The sequence below is a fragment of the Streptopelia decaocto genome (assembly GCF_964273445.1).
Source record: "Streptopelia decaocto genome assembly, chromosome: 23".
NCBI classification, from domain to species: domain Eukaryota; kingdom Metazoa; phylum Chordata; class Aves; order Columbiformes; family Columbidae; genus Streptopelia; species Streptopelia decaocto.
In genome coordinates this window covers 5658704-5682085 of record NC_138678.1, presented here as the reverse complement: position 1 = coordinate 5682085, position 23382 = coordinate 5658704, and the positions used below count along the sequence as shown (strand labels likewise).

The window sequence follows — 23382 nt, the reverse complement described above, 5'->3', positions numbered from 1 at the left end:
TCGGCCCCGCCCCTCCTCGGCCTTCCTCACCGCAGCGCCCACACTCAAAATGGCGCCTTCCGCCTCCCCGCGGCCTCCTCGTATTGGAAGGAACTGGAAGACGGAGAGTCGCGATTGGCTGCCGGCCAGCCGAGCGACGTCCACGGATTGGGCGAGAGCCGGCGGCGCGGGGAGAGGCGGTGCGCGCGGGCTGGCTGGGCCCCACGTTCGGCCGGCGCCATGTGGAGCGGACACGGTGCGGGCCGGGCCGGGCTGAGGGCGGCGTGGGGCGTCCGAGCCCGCCGGAGACGCGGGGTCCGTGGCCGGCGCCTCGCACTGTGATGGCGGAGGCGTTGGGGCCGGAGGGCGCGTCCCCGCCGCCGCGTCACGGGCTCTCCCTCTTCCCGCTCAGGTACCTTCGATGGCGGGTACGGCAGCTCGGGCCCCGCGGGCGGGTACATGCAGTCCCCGGGGGGCTTCGGCTCCCCCGCTGGCACCCAGGGCGAGAAGAAGCAGGTAAGGCCGGGAGCGCGCCGGGGCGGGGCGGGCGCTCCCCGCGGCGCTGACGGCCCTGCCGGCCCTTGCAGCGGATCCGCTCCCAGAGCATCCTGCCCTGCACCGTGTCGCAGCTGCTGGCGGCAGAGCACATGGAGGAGACGTTCCGGATCCGGGACACGGAGATCTCCCAGGTGGGCCCAGGGAACGCGGCGGCGGGGAAAACCCCTCCCGGTTTCCTAGGGTGGACTTGTCTTTTTTCCACTGCAGGTCACCATCGTGGGGCTCATTCGACACGCCGAGAAAGCACCGACAAATGTTCTCTACAAAGTGGACGACATGACGGCGGCTCCGATGGATGTCAGGCAGTGGGTCGATACCGATGTAAGCACCAGGTTCCTTATGGACGTGCTCAATTTTGAGGGAGAACTTCTCAGAACAGCCACAACTTTTTGATAACTGTTTTAGGAATAACACGCCTCTGAAAGCCAAGGGAGGTGCAGCTGTAGCAGAGATCACCAGTGTTGTTTATGACTTTTCTCCTGTTTTGTAATTCATATGTGGTTCCACAATAATTTGAATAATTTTTTAGACTTTAGCTGCTGAAGCTCAACAGTTAATTCATAACTGAACTGAGGGGTGCGTGCTCAGTATCTTTGTCTAGGACAAGAGGAAACGGCCTCAAGTTGCGCCAGGGAAGGTTTAGATTGGATATTAGGGAAAAATTCTTCATGGAAAGGGTTGTCAGGCATTGGAACAGGCTGCCCAGGGCAGTGGTGGAGTCACCATCCCTGCAGGGGTTTAAAGGGCATTTATGTGAGGTTCTTGGGGACGTGAGTTAGTGCTGGAGTTAGGTTATGGCCGGACTTGATGATCCTGAGGGTCTCTTCCAACCGAAATGATTATATGATTCTATGAAATACGAGGAGAGGGAGTGAACAGAGATGTTTCTGTGTGGCCAAGTGATTAAGGCAAAGCCATGTACCAATGGATATTGTCTTGTTTTTTGATGCATGCTGATAATTTTCACTGCTAGTATAGAAGGCCTGTGAAACTAGCCCATGTTATTTTTCTCTATTTTTCATTTACCGTTATGTCTACCTAACTGCTCTTGCTGGACACAGGAATGCATGTTGTTTGTCTTTGCTTGAGATAAGCCTCTTTTCCTAAGTCATTTATTGTGATAATTGAGAAATGAAAGTGTGCATCAGCAAAACTTTCCTTTCTCCATTAGGAGGCAGGTAGTGAGAACATTGTGGTGCCTCCAGGAACTTACGTAAAAATAGCTGGTCATGTCCGGTCGTTCCAGGTAAGATCGTGTTGCCTGTCTCTGCTTGAGCAGTGGCGTGAAGGATCGGTGTTGGTGGGCTCCCTGTGGAATATCCACTTAGTTGTGGTCTTTGCTCATCCTTTCCTGTGGGCAAATCCTCAAATTATTTTTGCCAGGGCTGTACTTAATAACACTTTAATTGTTCTTAAGTGCAAAGGACAGGGGACCCATTTAAAATGCTGTTCTGCATTGGCGTGTTGCTCATGGCAGAACAGACCACTGGCTACCAGCGTTTTGGGTGTTTGAGCTGTAGAGCCGAGAAGAGGTTCTGTGTATTATCACGAGCATATTATGTGATCCGGTTGCCTCACAACTAAATATTCTAACTAAATATTTGAAGAAATATTCAAATAATGGTGCATACATTAAAGCAAAGTGCAATTATTTACCAGAAAGAGAAGTTACCCTGTTTGCATTGTCTTACAAAATCACATATGAAAATGTAAGTCAGAAAACGTTGGATTAGTTCTATGCAAACAAGCTCCTACCACCTCTGTCCCTGTTGCTGGAGAGAACGGTTGGGCTGGCTGTTAAACATGTTGCTGTGATGTTATTTTTTTCTGATAGAATAAGAAAAGCTTGGTGGCATTTAAGATCATGCCTCTGGAAAACATGAATGAGTTCACCTCACACATACTAGAGATTGTCCACGCACATATGGTCCTCAGGAAAAGTCATATGGTACGTACTTGAAGATCCTGATTACATCTTGGTCCTTACTGGGTTACTGGTTATCTCCCAAAGAGAGAGGCTTCTTGGTTTGTTGCAGAAACTGTATATGAGTTGTGGGGCTGCAAAGCTTGAAGCTGTTGAAGAGCTTCGGTGAAGATGTGACAGGAATCCTGGCTTCCCTGGGGAGGCTGCGGTGCATTTCAGCTGTTTATTTTGGGGAATCAACTTCTAATTACTGTCTTTCTGAAATAAGACCTAGTCTGTGATGCCATGTGTCACCGCAGCGGTCTTATTCTCGTGATTGCAGCCAGCGTCGAGAGTCCCTCAGTCGTTTTCCTCTGCTGGGACGGTTGACATGGAGGGCTATGGAGGAGGCAGCAGCCTGGCCGTGAATGGACTCACAGCCCATCAGAGCCAGGTGGGTAGGAGCAGCTTCTCCAGGAACAGGGCGGGTGCTGCTGCAGCATCATGTGTGACAGAGAAATGCAAGCTCAGTTACTCTAAAAAGACATAGTTCTTCCTCAACCTTGCTGTCCATTGATGTCAGAAAAGCTTGGCTGTGTACTAATGGTGGTTCTTGCTTTTCCAGGTGCTGAACTTGATTAAAAACTGCCCTGTCCCCGAAGGGATGAGCCTGCAAGAGTTGAAACTTCAGCTCCAAAATATGAGCATGTCAACAATCAAGTAAGTTTGTAGAAACAAGGGATGTTGTGGAAATCCAGATGGTCCTTCCTGGAGTCTGATAAAAGACAGAGAGGAAAACAGCGGACAACCCTGGATCTTTACTTCTTCAACATTGCCAGATGTTCCCAGTAGGTAGCGAGCCAGAGCTTCTGGAGTCTGTAGCCACTTAGAATGAGCCATTGCCAGTCGAAGGGGTGATAGAAAGCTTCACTGCCTATTTTCAAAACAAGCTGTTGAGCAGTTCAGTAGCAAAGCAGGAGGTACCTGGCAGTCTTGCGGTGCCTCCAGTATTTTCTTCTTTTCAAGGACAACCCTGCTCTTTGCCCACTAGTCAAGATAGAATAGATTGTTTCTCCTTTGCTGTTTCTTGTAACTTTTCCCTGAGGCTTAAAAAAACATTGAATTCCAAAGACAGTAATTAATACAGGAGGGAACAGCAGGGATGGGGTCTATAAATGGGAAATCCCTGAGAGAAAGGTGTTGATAGGAACTACTTAGCAATTGTTTGTATTTTTTTCTTCTAAGGCAAGCTGTTGAATTCCTCAGCAGCGAGGGACACATCTACTCCACTGTGGATGACGATCACTACAAGTCCACAGATACCGAGTGAAGAGACTTCCAGAGGGATTTAGTTCTAAGCAAATGCTTGTCTGTGTATCGAGTTATCCTGCCAAGCTTTGCAATGCGGATGGTGGTCTTTGCTCTTTCTAGCCTATGAAGGTCCTGGTTACTCTGCGAGTGCCTCCTTGGAATTCAAGGACAAGCAGAAAGTCTCTTAACTGGACTCAAATGCTGTGATGATGTGACTGAAAGCGTAAACAGCCATAGGAAAACTGAACTCCTCAAAGCTTCAGAGCCTTGAGTTTGTTTTTGTCTCCTCAGAGGGTGCCTGTGTTAGAAAGGAGAACCTCTTTCTAATATTGTCCTGGGCCGATTGTCTTTTGTTTCTAGAGCTGTTTCTCCTAACTCAACTTTTCCTTCCATTTAATTCAAAGTGGGGTAGCAAACAGTAGTATTCCACTCATGTACAGTAATCATGAATAGATTTTTAATTGGTTTAGTTTATGCATTTAAATTTATATTTGTACTAGGAGGTGATCTTGTTACCAGAGCTTTTGAATGTTTCCAATAAAGTTTAACTGCGGTAGTCTTGCACACGTGCGGTTTGAGAGGCTTTTCTTCTGGAAAAAAGATTTTTTTTTTTTTCTTTAAACTATTTTTCAAGCATGAGGGAGAAAAACACTAAGTCAGGAAGCAGTAGGGTTGATACTAGTGATGTATCTGGGTGGAGGTAACAGATTTGCATCTCCTGTCACCATCCCTGGAGGGGTTGAACAGACAACAGAGATGAGGTTCTCAGGGATATGGGTTAGTGTCAGGGCGGGGTTATGTTTTGACTCAATCTTCAGGGTCTCTTCCAACCAAAATGACTCAGTGATCCTAAACAGGGAGCAATTCAAGTTATTGCCTCATGCTTTACTTAAGCCACAGTCCAGCAATTAGTTTTTCCCCCTGGAGAAGGAAAAACTGGATTCTGGGGTGACTTAAGCACCTGTTGGCCTTGCCACTGTGGTGGGTCTCTTGGTTGAAGCCTTGTACATCATACAAAGCCACAGAGAAAGGCTGAGAGAGTTGGGGTGGTCCAGGCTGGAGAAGGCTTTGGGGAGACCTTACTGTGGCCTTTCTGTACTTTCTAGAGCAGCTATATAGAAAATGGAGAGATGTTTGAATCAACCTGAGCTTGGACGGACAGAGTCTGACAGGGCATGGCAGCCCAGTAGGGCTCAACAGAGCCTGGCAGACCCCACAAGGCCCTACAGGGCACAAAGGAGACCCAGAGCTCAGGACAGGGCCCAACAGGGACCTCCAGAGCTCGACAGAGCCCCCCAGGACTCAATGGAGGAGAGGCACCCAAAACCTCAGGTGGAAGAAGCTGCTCGCGTTTCACGAGTCAAGTTTCATGCACATCACCCGGCAGGATGAGGATCCTCAGCACCGCCCACCCCTGAGGGCCAACATACCCAAACATGAGCACAGGAGACTCCGCAAGAGTTTCAAGTGATTGTGTTTATTCATCCTGACAGTCTTTTCAAGAGAAAACTCCACAGAATGGATGATTCTTCCATCCCAAGTGTTTAAGAAAGCGCTGGAGAAGGACAAAGTCATCCACTGCAGCACCAAAACCCGCAGGGAGCGGCTCATCTCAGCTCCACACTCAGACCTGTAGAGGGGATAAAAAATACAATCCAGTCTGAACAAGGAGCAGTTTGACTCAGTTTTGATTCGGGTTTCACCTGGGTTAAGGAATTCCACGCCACTGCCTCTCCCTGCAATATTATTTTGGCTGGTTCCTGCCTGGCCTCAGCCCCATATCCGCAGGATTCATCCAACAGTCTCCAGAGAAAGGAGTCATCACGGACCAGGCTGCACTCAGAGGGCACTGACGCTCTGCCCTACAAATAGCCTACCCAATTAAGAACCTTTCTAATGAATCTATCAGGCATTGGAACAGGCTGCCCAGGGCACTGGCGGAGTCACCATCCCTGGAAGGGTTGAACAGACCAGAGATGAGTTTCTCAGGACATGGGGTAGTGCCAGGGGTGGGGTAATGGCTGGACTCAATCTTAAAGGTCTTTTCCAACCTAAATGATTCTACAATTCCCCTACGAAGCCCAGACTATGGGCTGGCCACTCCCAGCACAGGCATCTTGAACTCTCCTTTGTCCTCCGGGACCCGAGAGATCCCACTCAAAACACCCGCCACCCGGCAGTTACATAAAGACACTCACGTGCTTCCCCTGCGATTCAGGCCTTAAGGAAACAGAATCCACTGGGGACTCATGAGCTCTCGGCTTTTTCCACTAAGCGAGTAATTCCTGAAAAAACACAGAGCTCCTAGTAAGTATCTGGAGTCAATGGGCCACTGTACACCAGGAATCGATGCACCAGATCCAGCCAAGCAAACACCAGCCCGCAAATCTTCATAGCACCTCCACACCCAACCTTTATGCCGCCTCGAGTGGGAGATGCACTCCCATCCCAGCCTTCCCGCAGGAGCGAGGCCAGCATAGACTGTCTCCAAACTGGCCCTTCTCAGAGCAGGACTGCACCAGCAAAGAGACCAAGACCAGTTTGGATCTTATTTTTCCTCCTTTTTTGACCACAAGATCGGTACTCAGATCTGATGGGAAAGGGATCTGGAGGGACGAGCTGCAACACGGGGCTATGTTCTCACCTCGCATCTGTCAGGTGGAAAGGCCACAGGCTACATCAAGCGACCCTGGAACACATCACAAACACCCAAATGTCAGCAGCAAGCTCACCGGAACAAGTCACCCACACAGCCCACTCTAGAACCACGGCACCTTGGAGGAATAAACAGCCTAATTCCTGCAAATATATATAGGAGGGGCGAGTGACAGCAATGGGCAGAAGAGGCCCAGCAGTCAAAGACCTTCCCGTTGCTCTTGCATGTAGTTGGAGACCTGAGGCTACTGCAGGGAGCCACAGCTCTTGGATAAACATGCAGAGTCATGGCCACTCTCGCCTGGAAAAGCTCCAGAGCCACAGATGCAGCCAAGGCATCAATCGACTGGCTCTGGATCAAGGTCTGATTCCCAGTTCTGCCACCAACCAGGTCCAGTGACACTGGAGAGATCAATTTACTTTATTCAACATATGTGGAGATTTTAGAGCCTGAATCTCACATCTTACCTGCCCCACGCTGCTGAGCTGAGGCCATCACCAGCCGTCTCATGCACCATGATCACCTTTGATGCCAGGATGCTGCTGGGTAAAAGCAGAATCTTGAGCTTCAGGACATTTTTAAGATCGAAGAAGTATCTTAGAACAGAAAAGCTGCAATATCCACCACCTCCCACCTTCGTACACCAATCTGGACCCCAGAAGCAGGTATTTGGCCTCCACACAGCCTCCCAGCCCATGTATTTTCCTGAAATGTTGCCGGACAGTTACAGAGGCTCAAACTGAGCGGCGACCGTCAAGGAAAAACCTTTTGCTCTCGGCTCCTTTTTGACCACATCTGCCACATCACCGAGACAGACGCAGCTTCGATAGGGCCGCCCAGGCCTGCACGGCGCCTCCGCCCCGCAGTCGCCTCTCCCGGGGTGGGTTTTTTTAAATTCATCCCACTGCGAGGCCACTCACCCACGGCGGACGCGGCATCTTCCCTACGCGCCTGGCCACGGCCCTCCCGCAGCCGCACTGCCCCTCCGCAGCCCATCGGAGCGCCCCCGACCTGTCGCGTCGATGTGGCGGGGCCGAGAGGCGGGAGAGGCGCGGGAGAGGCCCGGGAGAGGGCGGATGGCGGCGGATTGTCCCTGCACAGCGGGCGCCGCGCAACCCCCGGCCGCCATCACAGACAGAGACAGAAAGCGGGCCGCGGTGACCTTTTATAGGGCAGCAACGCGGGCGCTGATTGGCTGTTGGGGCTGAGTCCTCCCGCAGGGCCTTCTGGGAGTTGTAGTTCCCACTGCCGGCCGCCGCCTCGCCGCCATGTCAGCGCTCTCCCCGAGACACTAACGCGTCCCCTCCTCCAGCACCAGCAAGGCAGGCAGAGGGAATCCCATCCCCAAGCACCCCCACCATGATCTGCAACTGCCCCACTTGCTCTGGAGGCTGCGCCACGCTCCCTCTCCCCACCCAAAATAACCTCCATATGGGACAAACCCGATTTCTCTCTTTTCTTCCCCAAAAAGTGAAGGTCAGGGGTTGCTCTTCAAAAAGATGAAGGCAACAGCCACGTTTTTCCCATTTGTTCCTCCTTTTTGGAAGGCAGGGGGGCACACCCCACCCTTGGGGAATGGAAATAAAGTTTCTCGGAAACAAAAATGTTGCTGTCAAATAATACCTCTGTCCTGGCTCCTGATCCGTAATCAACGGAAAGGATTTTAGAAGAGCATTTGCCAGCTGGGTGGAAGGGACTGCTGAAATTTCTGCTGTTGCTGAAGCTGTGGCCACTGTGAGAAACTGGGTTGAAAAACCCTAAACTGCTTCCTGCCCTGGAGAAAGTGCAAAAGGGATGAGGAAAAACAATATTAAGTTTTTAATCTGTTCTGTGCAAAATTCACAATCAAAAAATTCGCAGTGCTCAGGAATCACCCTTTCAAGCTGGTAACCCCACCACAAACATGGATTATTAACAAAAAAATAATCTCAATGCCTGTTTAAAATAGAAGTCAGTCTGGAAATGAGCCTCAAACCTTGTATGACCAAGCTCTTCTAAAAACAGCCCCTGTCGCGGCTGAGGGGACAGGTTACAAACGGCTGGTCCCATCCTCCACAGATCCCACAGCTGCTCTGCCAAGTCCGGAGCCATTTCCCAGGCAGCCTGGATTCCCCTCAGCACAGCAAACCTTGAAATCTCCCTGTCAGATCCCAGGGCAGGACAGAAACCAGGAGCTCGTTGTCACAAAAAAACCCCAAAACAAACCCCTCCCCAAAAATTCAAACCTTGGTAAACACCAAGTGTTTGGGAAGAGAATCTTCCAAATGCTAAACAGGCAGAAACCCCAAAGAACAATACCAAAAACCAAAGGATGCTCAGCAGACTTCAGCCCATCATGAGAAGATGGACAGAGAGAAGATGGAGCAGAGAAAATCCCTTTGCATGTCTGTGGTGCTCGACCGCAAGGTCAGCGAAGCCCTGATGACACCTGGGAGCATCACATCAGTCTGTTCCACATGCGGGATGGGGAGCAAACCCCGGCAGAGGCTGCAGTTCCCACCGCAGGAGAGGCAGGAGCAGACAAACTGCAGGGAAGCGCTCTCTGGAAAATTAACAGCAAGGAAAAGTATTAATTAATGATCCGGGTGGGCTGCAGTACCTCAGGGATCCAACACGTGAGGGGACAAGCCGCAGCCACACAGAGATCTCCATCTATAGCATCATAACTGTGTTATCTACCATTGGTTTGGCCCTGGAAATTTTACAACAAAAGCAGCACATTGAGAAAAACGGGGTGTGCACCAACCAGCACCCCCAAAACCCTCCTTACAAACTGACTGTGCTTGGTAAAACCATTTTGATAACTGCTAAGGAAGAAAAGCAGAGTAACTTGAAAAAAACAAGAGAGATATTTTCTGAAGAAATGCTCTAACCAGGCAAAAAGGTCAAGCGAGCTTTGTCAGAGCGGTATTTTCTGAACTAGGTCTATCAGTTTCTAAATGCAGCTGTTGCATTTAAAATTCATATCCTATCCTGATTTTGAATTAATTTCATGTCTAAACAAATCCCTAGTTAAATCCAGAAACTGGTGTATCCAGTATGCTGAACAAGATACGCTGGCAGATAACAAGGCTGGAAGGTAAAAATTCCTCCCAGATCTTGTTGTGCAGAAGCTGGGGATTAGCGAGGCAGTAACAAGAAACTGAGTACGTGAAGATCAAACATCTCCATTCCTCAAAAAGGATTCAGAGAAATACCTGAGGGTGTTTGGTGCTTCTCAGTGTGTGGGATATGAACCTGTCTCCTGAAACTGGTCCAAGAACAGGAATTTTCTCTAATCACACACAGAAAACATCATCGTCAGCCCCCGACAAACCCCTCGACCCATACATGGGGCTGCGCTGGCACAGACTCGCATTTGCTAAAGAAATGGTTTCAAACTCCTCATCCCGCTGGAAACCGGTCCGTATTTCTCACAGGCCACCCCTGTCAAGCTTTTAATTAAACACATGTTAATGGCAACAGGGAAGCCTGCAGCCTTGCAGTTTGACACTATGGAAATTGCCGCTTCATGGCCAACAGGAATGACGCCCACATCTTTGCAGCTCTGCAGCTGGCTCAGCGTTTTTCAGTCTGTGTAAATCAGACGGTAATCCCAGAGTCCCTGAATTTCCCAGTAGCGTAAATTGGCTCGTGACAGCTTCGTCAATAACGTTTGAGTCATTTTTGTAATTGCTAGGAAATGTTGCATGCTGAAAGGCAGAACGCTCCATAATCCCTGTCACAGGTTTTGATGCAATTTTCAAGAATTACATAATCCCAGTCAGCTGTGTTATCATCTGCCTTGGATTTCTTGCCTTTAGCACATGAAGATAAAAGCAGAATTTACCTTACCACACGGAGTCCTTGTCTTTCGTCTTGCGTCGTGCTAAATGGTAATTAATCAGGGCTTTCCCTGTAGCCATCCACGAGAAATAAAATCCCACATTCTGTTTATCTTGGATTCCAAAATGCAAACCCTACAAAATCCAGGTGACTGGCTGCTTTGTAGCTCCACATAAAAGTCTCCTCTGTGCTTCAGATGCTGCAATAGTGGCCGGGAGCTGAAAATGAACATTAATAAGTGATGCACAGAAAAAAATTCAGAGGGATTAACAGCTCAACAGCACATTAGCTGAGATTCTCCCAGGCAATCCCAAAAGGCTGGCTCACACATCAAGGGACCATGGCCTAAAGCCTCACATCAACCTCTCTCCTAAAAGGAAATGTTTGAGCTATTTTAAGCTCTGCAGCATCAGTAAAAACAAGCTGCAGTGGATAATCTTTGCTGGCCTCTCTACACCAAAAATCATTCTCTGCATAAGGGCTCAAGGGTCTCTACATAGTTCTCCTGGACACCAGGGGATGCCACTTGTGATGGCTCAGACTCATCATTACCAGCTTTCTGCCACAAAAACAAAAGCCAAGAGCTGTGTGTTAGGAAATATTCCACAGGGCAGCAACGCTGGCAAGCCTTAGAACAGCAGCATAAATTCATAGCGATAAACCGTGGCTTTAGGTCACCTCCCATAGCAAATGAGAAGGGCTGCATTATAAAAGCTAAAATTTGGGGGGATAGGGAAGGGCAGGTCAAAAAGAGGAGAATTCAATGGGAACACAGTAACAGAATAACTAGTCCAGAAAGCATTAAACAGCAGAACATAAAGAAATCATTCTTTACATCACCTCTGAAACGCCGCTCCATGGAACAGGCACTTTTCAAGAAGCAGGACATCATCTGAGTGTCCAGCCCCACTGAACAGCTACATCAGAAGAAAAAAAAGGCACTTTGCTCTCTTTCAGCTCTCCGCTGCCTCCGAAACACAACCAGCACATGCAGGGAACATCCGTCTCCCTAAATTCAGAGGAACGGGGTTAGGACACTGTGAACAGCACAGTCAGACACACAGGAGGCGAAAAAAATTCACAGCAGATGAGAATGCAGGGGGCCAGTAGTCCAGTCCCACTCATTCAGAAATACGCTATTAACAAATCCAGCGTATGTCACCATTCCCCTCAAATTCACAGTACTTTCACCATTGCAGTTGATAAAAAGACCACAGACTGACAAGATACCATAATTATGGACACAAACAAAGGTGTAGTAGAAGTAGGCTTTATGAAAGTATTTAAATTTTGTGGCAAATCTCTGCATCAACATGGGCAGGGAGGCAATTAAACGCTTTGCAGTCGCAATTTCAGTTACCAAACTATTTCTGGGATAGACATTTATTACAGGTAGTTTATCTGTTCCTATTTCTCAAAGAGCTTAAGGCACAAAAGCCTGAAAAGGGCTTATAACACATACATAAGTGCTATTATTTTTACTGTCACCTCTAATGCAACATAATATTAGCTTAAATATATTGCTTGTCCATTCGGCTTATACAACATCCAGTAGAAAAACATTTTCCATGTCAGCAACAATTTGTTGCACAATATATCGATTAGATTGCTCTGACCCGTTTTTGCTGCAAGATCTTCAGTTTCACCATATTCCCTCTGACAGGACAGTGGAAGACGCTATGAAATCTGAACATCTCAATGAGACTATCAAGGGGTGTCCACAAGGAAAAAAAAAAGCATGATACACAAAATAACATTTAAACAAAGTTGCTGGTAAAAATGTTTTAAACTGGTTGGCTGATGGGGATTATTTCTTCATACACAGATGGAGAGGAGAGGTAAATGTGCAAGACACCACCGGGTAGAAAGCACCGGTTTGCAGTAGTTTTATAACGCTCCTTTCTGTCTTTTCTCTCCAAAACATTCTTCAGGTAGATTCCTTATGAACACCAAGCTACAAACTTGCCAGCTCAAGATCACATCTTGATTAAGGTTAAGCAGAACATAAACTTTCATCTACATGATTCTTTCCTGTGCTCAAGTTACAGCAACCTCACCCAGCCACTGAAAAAGCTTTTGAGACATTTTTGTGGTATCCAGCAATGATTTTTTTAAAATAACACATTCATGAGAGTTGGGTCAAATGACTGAAGACAATTAAATGGGCAGCAAAACAGAAGGATGGGCAGGAACCAAAATGCAAAGGGTAATTTTACTTAAAAGACCAACATTTTTATTGTACGTTGGAGTAGAGTCTTTCCCCTGTGCCATTTCATCTGAAGTTTATAAATTACAATTTCCAAGAAGTATTAAGAGTTCATTTCAAGACAAAAGGAATCAAACTGTTGCATTTCTAACTTCCACCATGAATAGAAAGTACCACGATGCTCCTACAATACTCCTTCCGTACAGGAAAGGCCACAGTCCTCCTGTACTTTGAGTACCAGACCTGGGTGGAGAAAAGGGCCACCCCCGACTGCTGCAAGATCCGGGTGCAGCACGACGGTCCGGAGCACGCTGGCGGGTTTGTCACCCAGACACAGCGCCTCAGCAATGAGGCTATAAGACGGCTGGAATCTCTGACGAGACAGTGTCCAAAGGCTGCCAATGACAGTCCATCAAGGCATCGTAGAGCTCTTCACTCTGTTCCATAAACTGTTTATTTGCTTCGTGCACGTCCAGCTGAGGTGTCGGATCTAAAGGTGGAAAGATAGACATGAATAGTTAACACATCAAATGTGTCAGGAAAAAAACCTCACCCTGTAAACATTTTAGTTTTATTATAGAATTATAGAATCATTTTGGTTGGAAGAGACCCTCAAGATCATAGAGTCCAACCGTTACCCCTCCCCTGGCACTGATCCACGTCCCTGCGAACCTCATCTCCATCTGTTCAACCCTCCAGGATGGTGCCTCCACCACCGCCCTGGGCAGCCTGTTCCAATGCCCAACAACCCCTTCCAGGAAGAAATTTTTCCCTAATATCCAATCTGAACCTCCCCTGGCACAACTTGAGGCCATTTCCTCTCATCCTATCACTTGCTACTTGAGAGGAGAGACCAAAACAAATATGGGGGGATTCACAAAACATTCCCAGCACTTGCCCAATCATGAACCTGACCAGGTCAGCCCTAGTAAATCTTCCTGCAAAGGGATAAGAAACAACTACACCCTAATACATCCCTCTTTGCAGCGGTGATTGTCCCCATAGCAGAGTCAACAGAGAGAACGCATACCTGCACCTCGCAGCCCAGGGGAGCCACCTAAACTGCCCAAGAAGGTGGGTTGGCACTAAGGCACCGGACTGCGAAGTGGAGGAGTGGAGACGCAGGCACACGTTCCATTCTGCTACCTCCACTACGGGACCAGAGTGGATGGTTGGGGACGGTAGATCCTACGCTGCTGCAACAAGAGTCACCAGAGCTTGTCTGCCAAAGCCGCAAACACCTCAAAGCAGTTCACAGTTAGTAACCGAAGAAGTGTCAGCAACGCCCAGTGAATTACATACAAATATATCCTTTATTTTACAGTTGAAAGAGATGTTTGTGAAGTACTTTGGAGCTGGATACAACTCTGCCGCTACCAATGCACACATTTGGCAATAATCGACTCATCATACTCCCCAAACCACTTGTAGGCTGTAAAGCTCACCTAGTAACACCTACAACCTACAGCTCAGGTTATCAATTAGTTTCAGTCCTGAGAAGGTTCAGGCTAGGAACAGCAGCTATAAAATAAGGATGCTATTGCGCTAGGTGATTGTGACCCACTAATCTTCTCAGACCTCAGATTTACCCAAAGATAAAGGTATATTATACACTGCAATTAAGGGTCAATTTGAGAAAGACTATCTCTAATCAGTGCAGAACAACGACTTCGATATCAAATTAAAGAAACATACCTTCCAACGCATCCTCACCAACTTCTTCATATGTCTGCAAGGAAAAAATAAACATTAGGACAGCAGATATTTATATTTTCTTTTATAAATATCATCTGTTGATTACTGCTGTCATATACTGACTTCTATATCTAAGTGATTATAACAGAATTCTTCTTGTATAAGCCCCATGTTCCTCTCCCAACAGACTCCACAGGGGAAATCCCACACAGCTTTTAACAGAGGCAGCAGTTCTTCAATCCTGACCTGTTTTCTCCTCTAAAACAAAGCTTATGAAGGATGCCAGAAGACAACATTAGCACTGCTCCTATCAAGAGAACCATTCTAACATGACAATTCTCTTAAGAGACTCTTTGTGCTCTCCAGTCCCAGCAACAACCCCCACCCCAAGGCAAGATACATACCAGGCTCTGCTAATTAGTTTTGTTTCCTCATCAAGCAGTTCCAGTAAGACCCCAGAACTTGACAAGAAAATGTGTTTATCACCCATTTTTTTAAGCTTCATTGTGTTTCTGTACTGACAGAGCGAGGACATCGTGTTCTCCTACCTGCATTGTGCTCTGCGTGTAGCCGTACTGCGGGTAGCTGTAGCTGTAACTGCCCGTGTTCTGGTCATAGCCCCACTGGGCGTAGTAGTTGTGATATTGTTGGTAATATTGGTTATAATTATAGTTGTACATCTGATTATACTCCATTGATTTCACACGATTACTTTAAAAAATAAAGCAGGAATAAGTTGCAAATAAGGCAGAAGAATTACAAAAATTAAAAAAAAAAGAACAGTAGAAGAGCTTAAGATAAAATATGGTACATAGACAAGGCTTAGTCTAACATGCAAATTTCAGTCTTTACAATATATTCACTATTTACTGCAGCAGTATTTATCATTTGCTTACATTTGCAGAAAGAAATAAGTGGTTTAAATTTAACGCCCTTTCCAGTATTCATATTCACCTTCATCAATAAAGATTGCTTCCATTCTTTATGAGTTAATTTAGTTTCACTTCCTGGCTTTGGGAAGGAGAGTTCAGGACTGTGAGCCTCAGCTTAGAACAATCCTGAACCAGGATCCAGATTCTGGGGTCCCTTTTTCCTTCTGATAAACAGGATGAAGTTAAGTACTCTGCAGCTTCCTGACACAAGGTATTGAGTTTGCTTTACATGAAGAGCTAAAGACTTCGAGCCTTGGAAAAGAACTGGGGTTTTCCTTACTAAAAATGGACAAAAACCTCTTCCTTCTGCCACAGACACCCAACCAACAACTGGCTGTCCCCATTCCCACTGAACTGGGTGGTCTCCAATGCACAGTTGGAAGAGCTCACGAAGTAAAAAGGACTACAAGTAATTAAAGAAATACACTGAAATAGCCTGTGAGCTGAGCAAAATTCCCATTCCTTGCCATAAAGTGGCAGCATTCCCAAGGAACTGGGAATCTCACCTGATTAGCAAGATTTGAAGTAATGAGATGACAAATACTGTTTGGAAATGAAAATATGTCACACATCAAGCTATGTCTAATGATGAAATTAGTGAGAAGTAGGAAGAAGGAAACAATCTTCTCACCATGATACACCCCCTTTTCCTGCTTTTCTCTTCCTTATCCCCCCAAGACTTCTGAGGTCACTGAAAATCTAAATATTATTCAAATAGGGAGCAATTACTATTATTCATATTACCCTAGTGCTATGAGCCCCAAGTCAGACCAGGATCTCATTGTATCAGGTTCTGAACAAACACAGAAAAAAAAGTTAATCTCTGCCCCAAAAGACTTATATTTAGTAGACATTATAATAGAATTAGCAAGGTAATTGAGCTTTGCGATCCAGAAATCAATAAGCAGATTCAGACTACTTCAATTTAATGCAAAGGAACACATACTTTAAAAATAATAATATTTAAATACAGTGTGTGTACATGTGTGTGTATTTAATAATGTATACAATTAAAAACAGTGTAAAATGCTTAGCCTTGATCTCATGTCATATTTTTTTAAATTCCTGTGCATTCTGATTCTCCAGCTACTTTACTATATTTGTGAGTATTCCTTTACTTTGTGATGGAAACATCCAGGAAATGCACCCAAACCACTAAAAGACATTTATAAATACATGTGATTTCACATCAACTGATACAAACGCCAGGCTGCACTTATACTCACGCTTTTGGTATAGCCACACTCAAGCGTACAGGTTTAGAGCCCAACCCCACAGCTCCTTGACACTCTGTCAGCGCCCTTTTCTGTTCCAGTTCATCCGTGAATTTCACGAAGCCATAACCTCTGCAGAGATACAGAGTAACTCATATAAAACAAGAACAAAAAGCCATGCCACTTTAAAAAAAATATTTACAGTCAAGTCAAAATTCGTTTTGAAAAACACAGTAAATGAAACACTTTTGCTGGGGCTGTCCCTGCTTTTAGTAATGGCTCTCTTTGTACATCTCTGAGTATTGAAAATGCTATTATTTCATGGTCGCTGTGCCCCAGGCGGCCTCCAACCACTACATGTCCCCACCAGCCCTTCTCTGTTTGTGAACAGTAGGTCCACTGTTGCAGTGAAGTGAAAGAATGAATAAAAGATGACTTACCTGGATACTCCTGCCTGGTCCAAAACAACTTTTCCACCTCTACATGATGGATAAACTTTAACAAAAAATTCATATAACATGCCATCATCCACATCAGGAGTCAAGTCTCCCACAAAAAGTGAATATTCTGGACTAAAGAAATCAAAAGAAAACTTCTTGAGCACAATCATACAAGAGAAAGGTCTGCTGAGTAACAGCGAACAATTTCCAACATATTGTTCTTAAATTATATGAATTAGGATACATAGATGCTAGAAAGTTTAAATATCTCAAAAGACACTCCTGACAATCTGGTATGCCAAAGGTAAAGCATAAAACCAACAGGCAGCCTAAGTTATCCTCCCTCTGCTAAAGACAAGCTGCTGGAATCAGAAAGGTTATGCTATCCATCTGTATTTTCAGAGTAAAAAGAACTGCTAAGAATTAGTTACCAAATGTAAATCTCATTCTTTTCCCTGTCTATTGTGCCTTGATTCTAATCTAAAAAGATTTTTTAAAAGATCTATAATCATCTAAAATAAAAATATAATTGCTGAAATATGACTAACTCTAATAATCTGCAGGACTGTGCTGCTTTCACCCTTTTACACACCTGCCCAAACTGGTGCTATTGTTACTTTGACTGTGTGAGCATTTCTGGGCAGGCGTTACGAAAGGGACTTGCGTTTTTAATTACGGGATTTAGTTATCTGGCACTGCTGGACGAAATGGTACAAATCTCATGAGTGCTCTCCTATGCAGATTTTCTAGCTGTATGTCTCACCAAGCCATTATGAATTTGTAGTTTTATATGTTTTGAATCCTCTTTCCTCTTTGCAAGGTAATTGATAAAGAGACGTTAAGAAGGCAAAACTAAACTTATACTTGAATATTGAGTGTTTACCTGTTATCGGGTTGTTTTCCATACGTTGCATAATTCAATTTAAATCGCTTTGCCTGAAACAAGGCAAAAATGAATCCATACATACATTCAAATGTGCTCATTTAGTAAGATCTAAAACTAAGGTTTTTCTGAAAGCCTGACCTGCCATTGAACACTGGAGGTCTCCCTAAACTTTGCACCTGGTTTTCTTTTTAACCAAGTTTCCCAGGAATCCACATTTGTGCCCCTTGGCACATCTGGAACTCCCCACCCCAGCCTACCAGGGTTCAGCAACTTGTATTTAAAAGTAAATAAAAGAGTGAGGTACATTCGGTTTTCTGCAAACAAGAGAAAAAATATCTAAATACAAGAGATGAGCTGGACAGCTGCCTGCTCAGTGCACTGATTGAGGCTGCCCATGCTGGATCTCTGTAATTCTCTCCATGTGTTCTATAAATCAATTAAATCATTGAATTAATTCAACCAGTTTACCTTCCTATAGCAGACTGTAACCGAGGTTATTCTAGAGCTGCTGTGTGAACCAGTCACCCTAGTGACTGCAGCCAACTCCTGTGGGTACAAGGGACAGCTGTGTCCGCCGTCCCATTTTAATCTACCACACACTCGAGTCAACATCCTAAAATTAGCCTCTATGACTATTCCTCCTCTTCTTCCTAACTACACAGCTTTTATGTATCCGAGACATTTGTTACGTATTGCAATTATACCACGGACTAGCTCTTTCTCCACTGCAAATGGGTTTTAATAACTTTTGTTTGCTAAGGGCCCAGAATAATGTAAGGCATAAAAGTCATGTTTCTCTTGCAAATCAAAGTCGCTCAAAACCCAGTGAGAACTTGCAAGTTCATCCTGTACACCTATAACAACATACACATTGTAACAAATTAATGTGGAACTACAAATGAAGAGAGAGGGAAGGGTGGTGGTGGGTATAGTCAATGTATCTCTTCCTTGTTCTTCTCTGCTTTCTCGTTAGTCCAACTTTGGTAACAGTAGAAAGGCTCAGAAATAAAAAGAAAACCACCTCACATTTCTGCACCTGGATTTTATCCAGACATTCACACAGAAATGAGTATTTTTCCAACAATTTTCTGAGCAAGAACATTAATAGTTTTATGTTTATTAGTGAAACTCAGAAGAAGGATCCCAGTGTGCCAACTACAAATTTGTCTCCAATCATTCAAAATACAGATTCTACACTATCTATTCCTTCCCAGTTTTGCTTCCCAACTGGCTGATTTCACTTACTTACCGGTGTAGCACCAGGAAGCGGTTTTCCATTGATTTTGTGTAAACATTTCTCTGCAGTAGCTAGATCTGCAAATTCTACAAAGCAATAGCCTGCTGGAATTCTGAACATAGACACAGAGAGAAAGATTTCAGATTTAAAACACATTTGAGGAGGAATATTATATTTTTATATAACTAGTAGGGAATTTCCTATAGTTGCAATACTCAGAACAACTTCTTTTTCATAGTATAAACATTAGCTACCAAAAAGAAGCTGGGAAAGTCATCTTGGCTCTTAAGCAATAGCTCCTACTTACCAGTAAGTCATGTCAACATAACATAGAAAATAGTTGTGGTCACAATTCTTTTACTTCTTACTTTCACTGACTGTATAAATTTCACACTCAAATTTAAACAATTGAAAACTGAAATTACGACATTTATGAGAACAAGAAACTATTCTGCCTATGGTCACTCCTTTTATTCCAAATGAATTCAAAGGCCCTCATATGGCTCCTTCTAAAGTCAAACTTCCCTTGGTTTGTTGATGAGGAGGTCGAAGAGCCAGCAATTGTCCTCTCCATTGCTATCACCAATACACTCGTATTGTAGGCAGCAATGGCAAAAAGCTCAAAGGGAAGATCATTGTAATATGGACAGGACCAAAGTGATGCCACGCAGAGGGCAAACGGTTCAATCCAAATGCAAACTGAGAACAAGCATAAACAGTTACCCTGTCAACCTGTTTCGAATGATTTTTACACTCAGTACAAGCTCTCCCATGGTGGCAAAAGCTCTTGAAACAAAGTTTTCATCCATATATGGCTCCAGCTATAAAAGCAAAAAAAAAAAAAAAAAAGTTAAACCAAAGCATCTACAAATAGGAGAAAATATGTGTCAATGTCACCCTAAGCAGTTAAAACATGATTGAGAAGTATTTTACCCTTACACTTCAAAAAGAAGACTCATTTAAGAGGGTCGATGCCACTCAATACCAGCAGGCATGCATGAACCAGGCTCAACAGTCTGCAAAGTGGAACCCAAGAGACAGCATGAATTTCAGAGAACAGGGAGTTTTCACAGAAGGACAAAAGCCACTCAGAAACATACAGCAACAAACAGAGCGGTCACTACACAGAGCAGGGGACAAGGAGATGGCAGGCTCCTCCTCTGTACGCACAGGGAGGTTGGGCCAGCACTATCGATACGCGAGGTGGGGCACAGCCTGGGGTGCTGTGACGTTGAGTACCACAGCGCCCACTGAGCTGGGCAGGGATCTGCAGAGCTGTGTCCGCCTCGAGTAACTGTGGAGCAGGGCAGCGCTTGAAGGGGAAACCTCGATTCATGTCCCGCAGTAGGTCTGTGATTTGTGCTGCAGGTGGGTGCGCTGACTGTGTCCATGTCACAGGTGAGAAGGTGGCAGTGTGTACGTCAGAGTGTATGTGAAGTGCAGGGCAGCGGTGCTGTGGATTTAAAACAAAGTATGAAACAGCACCGCGATTTGCACCAAATCTGTGATGGACTGAGAGAAAAGGATGTAACAGAAAGTGGAGGAGGGAACTAACTGAAATGCAGGTTTTGTGCAATACACAGACTGATGGGGAGCACTGCAGGTGACAGCTAACACAAGGCTGGGGTGTGGGATATATATACCTATATCTCCACATATATCCATATATACACCTGCGTAAGACAGATGGCCTCGTGGTAACTGACAACTCTCGAGCAGTTTGTGTGTCTGTCAGGTACCAGGTGGCTCTGTCACTTGTGTGTGTGACAGAAGGTGGGGACTGGTGTAGTATGCAAGAGCAGGTGACCATATTGCACTCACACATGCAAAAGGAGGTGTGAGCGCAGAGCAGAAAGGGCTCTGTCACCTGTGTCAGAAGCAGGAGGTGGCACTATTCTGTACAGTTGTGCCTGTGGTGTGTGTGTGCAGGAAAGTCAGATTTGTAACAGCAACAGGTAACTGTTGCTTGGAGCTGTACGTGTGTATTTCAAAGAGCTTGTGAGAGAGCTAACTGAAAAATAAGATGACCTTATGGTGGAAAGGTGGTAGATGATAACTCTTTGTGTGGGTAAAGAGAAAAGAGACTCTACAGAGCATGTCTGCAGGAGTGGCAGGGAGCAGAAGGCTCCCTGATCTGTCAGTGTTTGTGTACAATGCAACGGCAAACTTGGTGTGCATGTACAAGAGAAAAGCTGTGAGTGGGATCCCCAGTGATGTGCTGGGTTGTGTGTGCACACATCTGAGAGAGGCTGAGGAAGACTATAAGATGCATGCCAATGTGCAAGCAGGACTGTGCAACGTGCTGGTGTGAGTGTGTAAGAAAGTGGCTGGAGAAAGATGTACATGGAAGTTAACTGGCAACATGGGAACTGTGATACACTGGTGTAACTGCATGTGCACATCTGTATGTATATGCAGGTGTATACAAGCATGTGGCAGGCAGCAAGGACACTATGGTACTGCAGTGGGATTGCATATGGGACTATGTAAAAGTGGCAGAAAATGCAGACACTACAATACAGCATAAGCACATTTGGGCGTGTGCGTGGGTGGCAAACCACAATATGCTGGGTGTGAGTACACATCTGCATGTATGAAAGTGTGTGTGTACAGCAGCAAGAAGTAAGGGACACAGGTGCACAAGTATGAGGGGGTGTGCAAAGGGCAGACAACAAGGGGCATCATCTGAGTGTGCCCACAGTGTGCAGGTGAGCAGACAGTGAGAGGCACCCGCAGGTGAAGGAGTGAGTGTGAGCGTGCTGCCAGGCTCACATGCAAGCAGGAATGATGGAAATACTGGGGTGAGTAAGTGCTTAGGAGTGTCTGTGCACACAGGAGAGTGCAAATCCTTATAGGCGTGTGAGGGCATCTACATGTGTGCACAGCCAGCAATGAGGGATATTCTTAGGTGCCTACAAGCGTGCGAGCGCAAGCATAAGTGCCTACAAGTGTAAGCACAAGCATGTCAGCCTAGTAGCGTGAGTGCAAGCATGAGTAAGTGCCTTAGAGCCTCTGCCTGTGAGCATGTAAGTGCCTAAATAAACCCTAACAGCCTGTGAGTGTACAGGCTAATGAGTGTGTAAAGGAGTGTGTAACAGAGCATAAGCAGGGAAACGTGGCAACATGTCAGTGCCCATGAGCGTGCCTGCCCACTAGCGTGAGCACAGGCAGCAGGGGACACTGGTGTCAGTGCCATGAGTGTGCCTGTCACCCTGGCAGCAGGCAGGTAATGGGGGTCACGCAGCGGGGTGTGTGTGTCTAACTGTGTCTGTGAGCACATAACTGCTCACAAACACACCTGCTGGGCTGGGGTTTGCATCTCTGAGTGTGTGTCAGACTGCATGAGTCTGACAGAGTGCAAAGGAGTGCGTGTGGGACAGTGTCAGCTCGAGAGTTAGTGTGTATGTGGCTGTGTCGATGTGTGAAGGTGTTGGTGTGAGCGTGTCAGTCAATCAGTTTGAGGGTGTCAGTCAGTCAGTGTGAGGGGGTCAGCCAGCCAGTCAGTGTCAGTCAGTCAGTGTGAGAGGGTCAGTCAGTCAGTGTGAGGGGGTCAGTCAGTCAGTGTGAGGGGGTCAGTCAGTCAGTGCGCCCCAGCCCGCGGTCGCCCCAGGCCCAGCCGCCCCAGCCACTGACCTCCCGCCCGCCAGGCCGCCCCGATGCCCGCCTCACAAAGCCCCGCGCGGGTCCCGGCCGGACACTCACGTCCCCCATCCATAGGCTGGCGGCCATGCTGCTCCCGCAGGCCCCGGGGCGGCCTCAGCAGGGCCGTGGCTTTCGCCTCCCGGCTCGGCCCCGCCGCTGCCAGCGCCGCCTCACGCCGAGCCCAGGCCCGCTCCGCCGCCGCGCTACCCCGCCGCCTCCTCCGCGGCGCCCGGCGGGCGGACAGAGCGGCGGCCCCGCCGCCACGGTCGCCCCGGCCCGCGGCAGCGCCCCCTGCCGGCAGGAGGAACGACAACGGCGCAGGCAGGGGACGGTGACGAGAAGGGAGGACGCAAGACGGGAACGGATGTGAGGAGAGGAAGAGGGTTGGGGATATTTGAGGAGGTTTTGGGGCGGCGGGAGGAGGTCGTTTTGGGGTTCTTAAAGGAGGCTTGGGGTGTGTGGAAGTGGTTTGGGGTGTGGTGGGGTTGTGAGTGGGCCTGAAGTGGAGGGGGATGAGATGAGGGGTCCAAGGCTGGTGACTGGAAGGAGACGAGGCCGCTGCCGTTGGTGCTGGCGCATGGTTTACACAGACGCACACTTGCTGGCAATGTCAGCAGAAGGCGAAAGCCTCAGCGTGGCTTACTGAGATGAGGAGGTAAAACTGCTAGAGGGTACAAGATGTGGTTATATGCTCTGGGCTGTGCGTGTGAGCCGGTTGGTATTTTGGCATCACCCAACGCTTTGTAAGCCCTGTACCCTCTTTTGGAAATCCAGGCGCGGGGCAGAGCTGCCCAAGCACACCATAAATCCCGCTGATGATGACAGGGACACTCCAAACCCCGTGCTATTTATTGCCTCTGTGGCTGCTGCGTCTCAGCGAGCAGAGATCTTGCTGCTC

The 23382-nt window shown here is 46.8% G+C and overlaps 2 protein-coding genes and 1 long non-coding RNA gene across 7 annotated transcripts; 1 reads left to right on the top strand and 2 right to left on the bottom strand.

The window, feature by feature from the left end:
• Nucleotides 1-47: 47 nt before the first annotated feature.
• RPA2 (replication protein A2) lies at nt 48-4315 on the top strand. Its single transcript, XM_082071694.1, has 9 exons — nt 48-235; nt 392-495; nt 567-668; nt 745-858; nt 1709-1783; nt 2372-2485; nt 2784-2894; nt 3066-3160; nt 3686-4315. Exons 1-9 carry the CDS (start codon nt 220-222, stop codon nt 3768-3770), a joined length of 816 nt encoding a protein of 271 aa, XP_081927820.1. The 5' UTR covers nt 48-219; the 3' UTR covers nt 3771-4315.
• Nucleotides 4316-5207: 892 nt separating this feature from the next.
• Nucleotides 5208-7561, bottom strand: LOC309449314. Its single transcript, XR_014185933.1, has 5 exons — nt 7328-7561; nt 6875-6946; nt 6396-6440; nt 5950-6036; nt 5208-5381 (listed from the first exon to the last, which is right to left on the bottom strand). It is a non-coding gene; the product is annotated as an uncharacterized lncRNA (long non-coding RNA).
• A 3925-nt stretch (nt 7562-11486) lies between these two features.
• On the bottom strand, nt 11487-22732 carry TRNAU1AP (tRNA selenocysteine 1 associated protein 1). Of its 5 annotated transcripts, XM_082071322.1 has the most exons (11): nt 22545-22695; nt 20225-20295; nt 19782-19858; nt 19566-19663; nt 18855-18954; nt 17603-17655; nt 16720-16851; nt 16292-16411; nt 14682-14844; nt 14134-14167; nt 11487-12928 (listed from the first exon to the last, which is right to left on the bottom strand). In XM_082071322.1, the coding sequence occupies exons 4-11, from the start codon at nt 19649-19651 to the stop codon at nt 12792-12794; spliced, it is 825 nt and encodes a 274-aa protein (XP_081927448.1). In that variant the 5' UTR covers nt 19652-19663; nt 19782-19858; nt 20225-20295; nt 22545-22695; the 3' UTR covers nt 11487-12791. The 5 variants fall into 5 exon arrangements, 4 of the variants coding, with proteins under 4 accessions (XP_081927448.1, XP_081927449.1, XP_081927447.1 ...); XM_082071323.1 differs by lacking the exon at nt 20225-20295 and having other exon boundaries at nt 19776-19858; nt 22545-22704; XM_082071321.1 differs by lacking the exon at nt 20225-20295 and having other exon boundaries at nt 22545-22704.
• Nucleotides 22733-23382: the final 650 nt, after the last annotated feature.

What these genes read in the sequence shown, in the direction of transcription:
- RPA2 (XM_082071694.1), top strand. An exon ending in TCACAGCCCATCAGAGCCAG is followed by an intron (nt 2,895 to 3,065) that starts GTGGGTAGGAGC and finishes TTGCTTTTCCAG; the next exon opens with GTGCTGAACTTGATTAAAAA. An exon ending in ATGAGCATGTCAACAATCAA is followed by an intron (nt 3,161 to 3,685) that starts GTAAGTTTGTAG and finishes TTTTCTTCTAAG; the next exon opens with GCAAGCTGTTGAATTCCTCA.
- TRNAU1AP (XM_082071320.1), bottom strand. Translation starts at nt 22,571, where the DNA reads ATGGCCGCCAGCCTATGGATGGGGGAC. An exon ending in CGCTTCCTGGTGCTACACCG is followed by an intron (nt 17,656 to 18,854) that starts GTAAGTAAGTGA and finishes GCCTTGTTTCAG; the next exon opens with GCAAAGCGATTTAAATTGAA. An exon ending in GACCAGGCAGGAGTATCCAG is followed by an intron (nt 16,412 to 16,719) that starts GTAAGTCATCTT and finishes GTATCTCTGCAG; the next exon opens with AGGTTATGGCTTCGTGAAAT.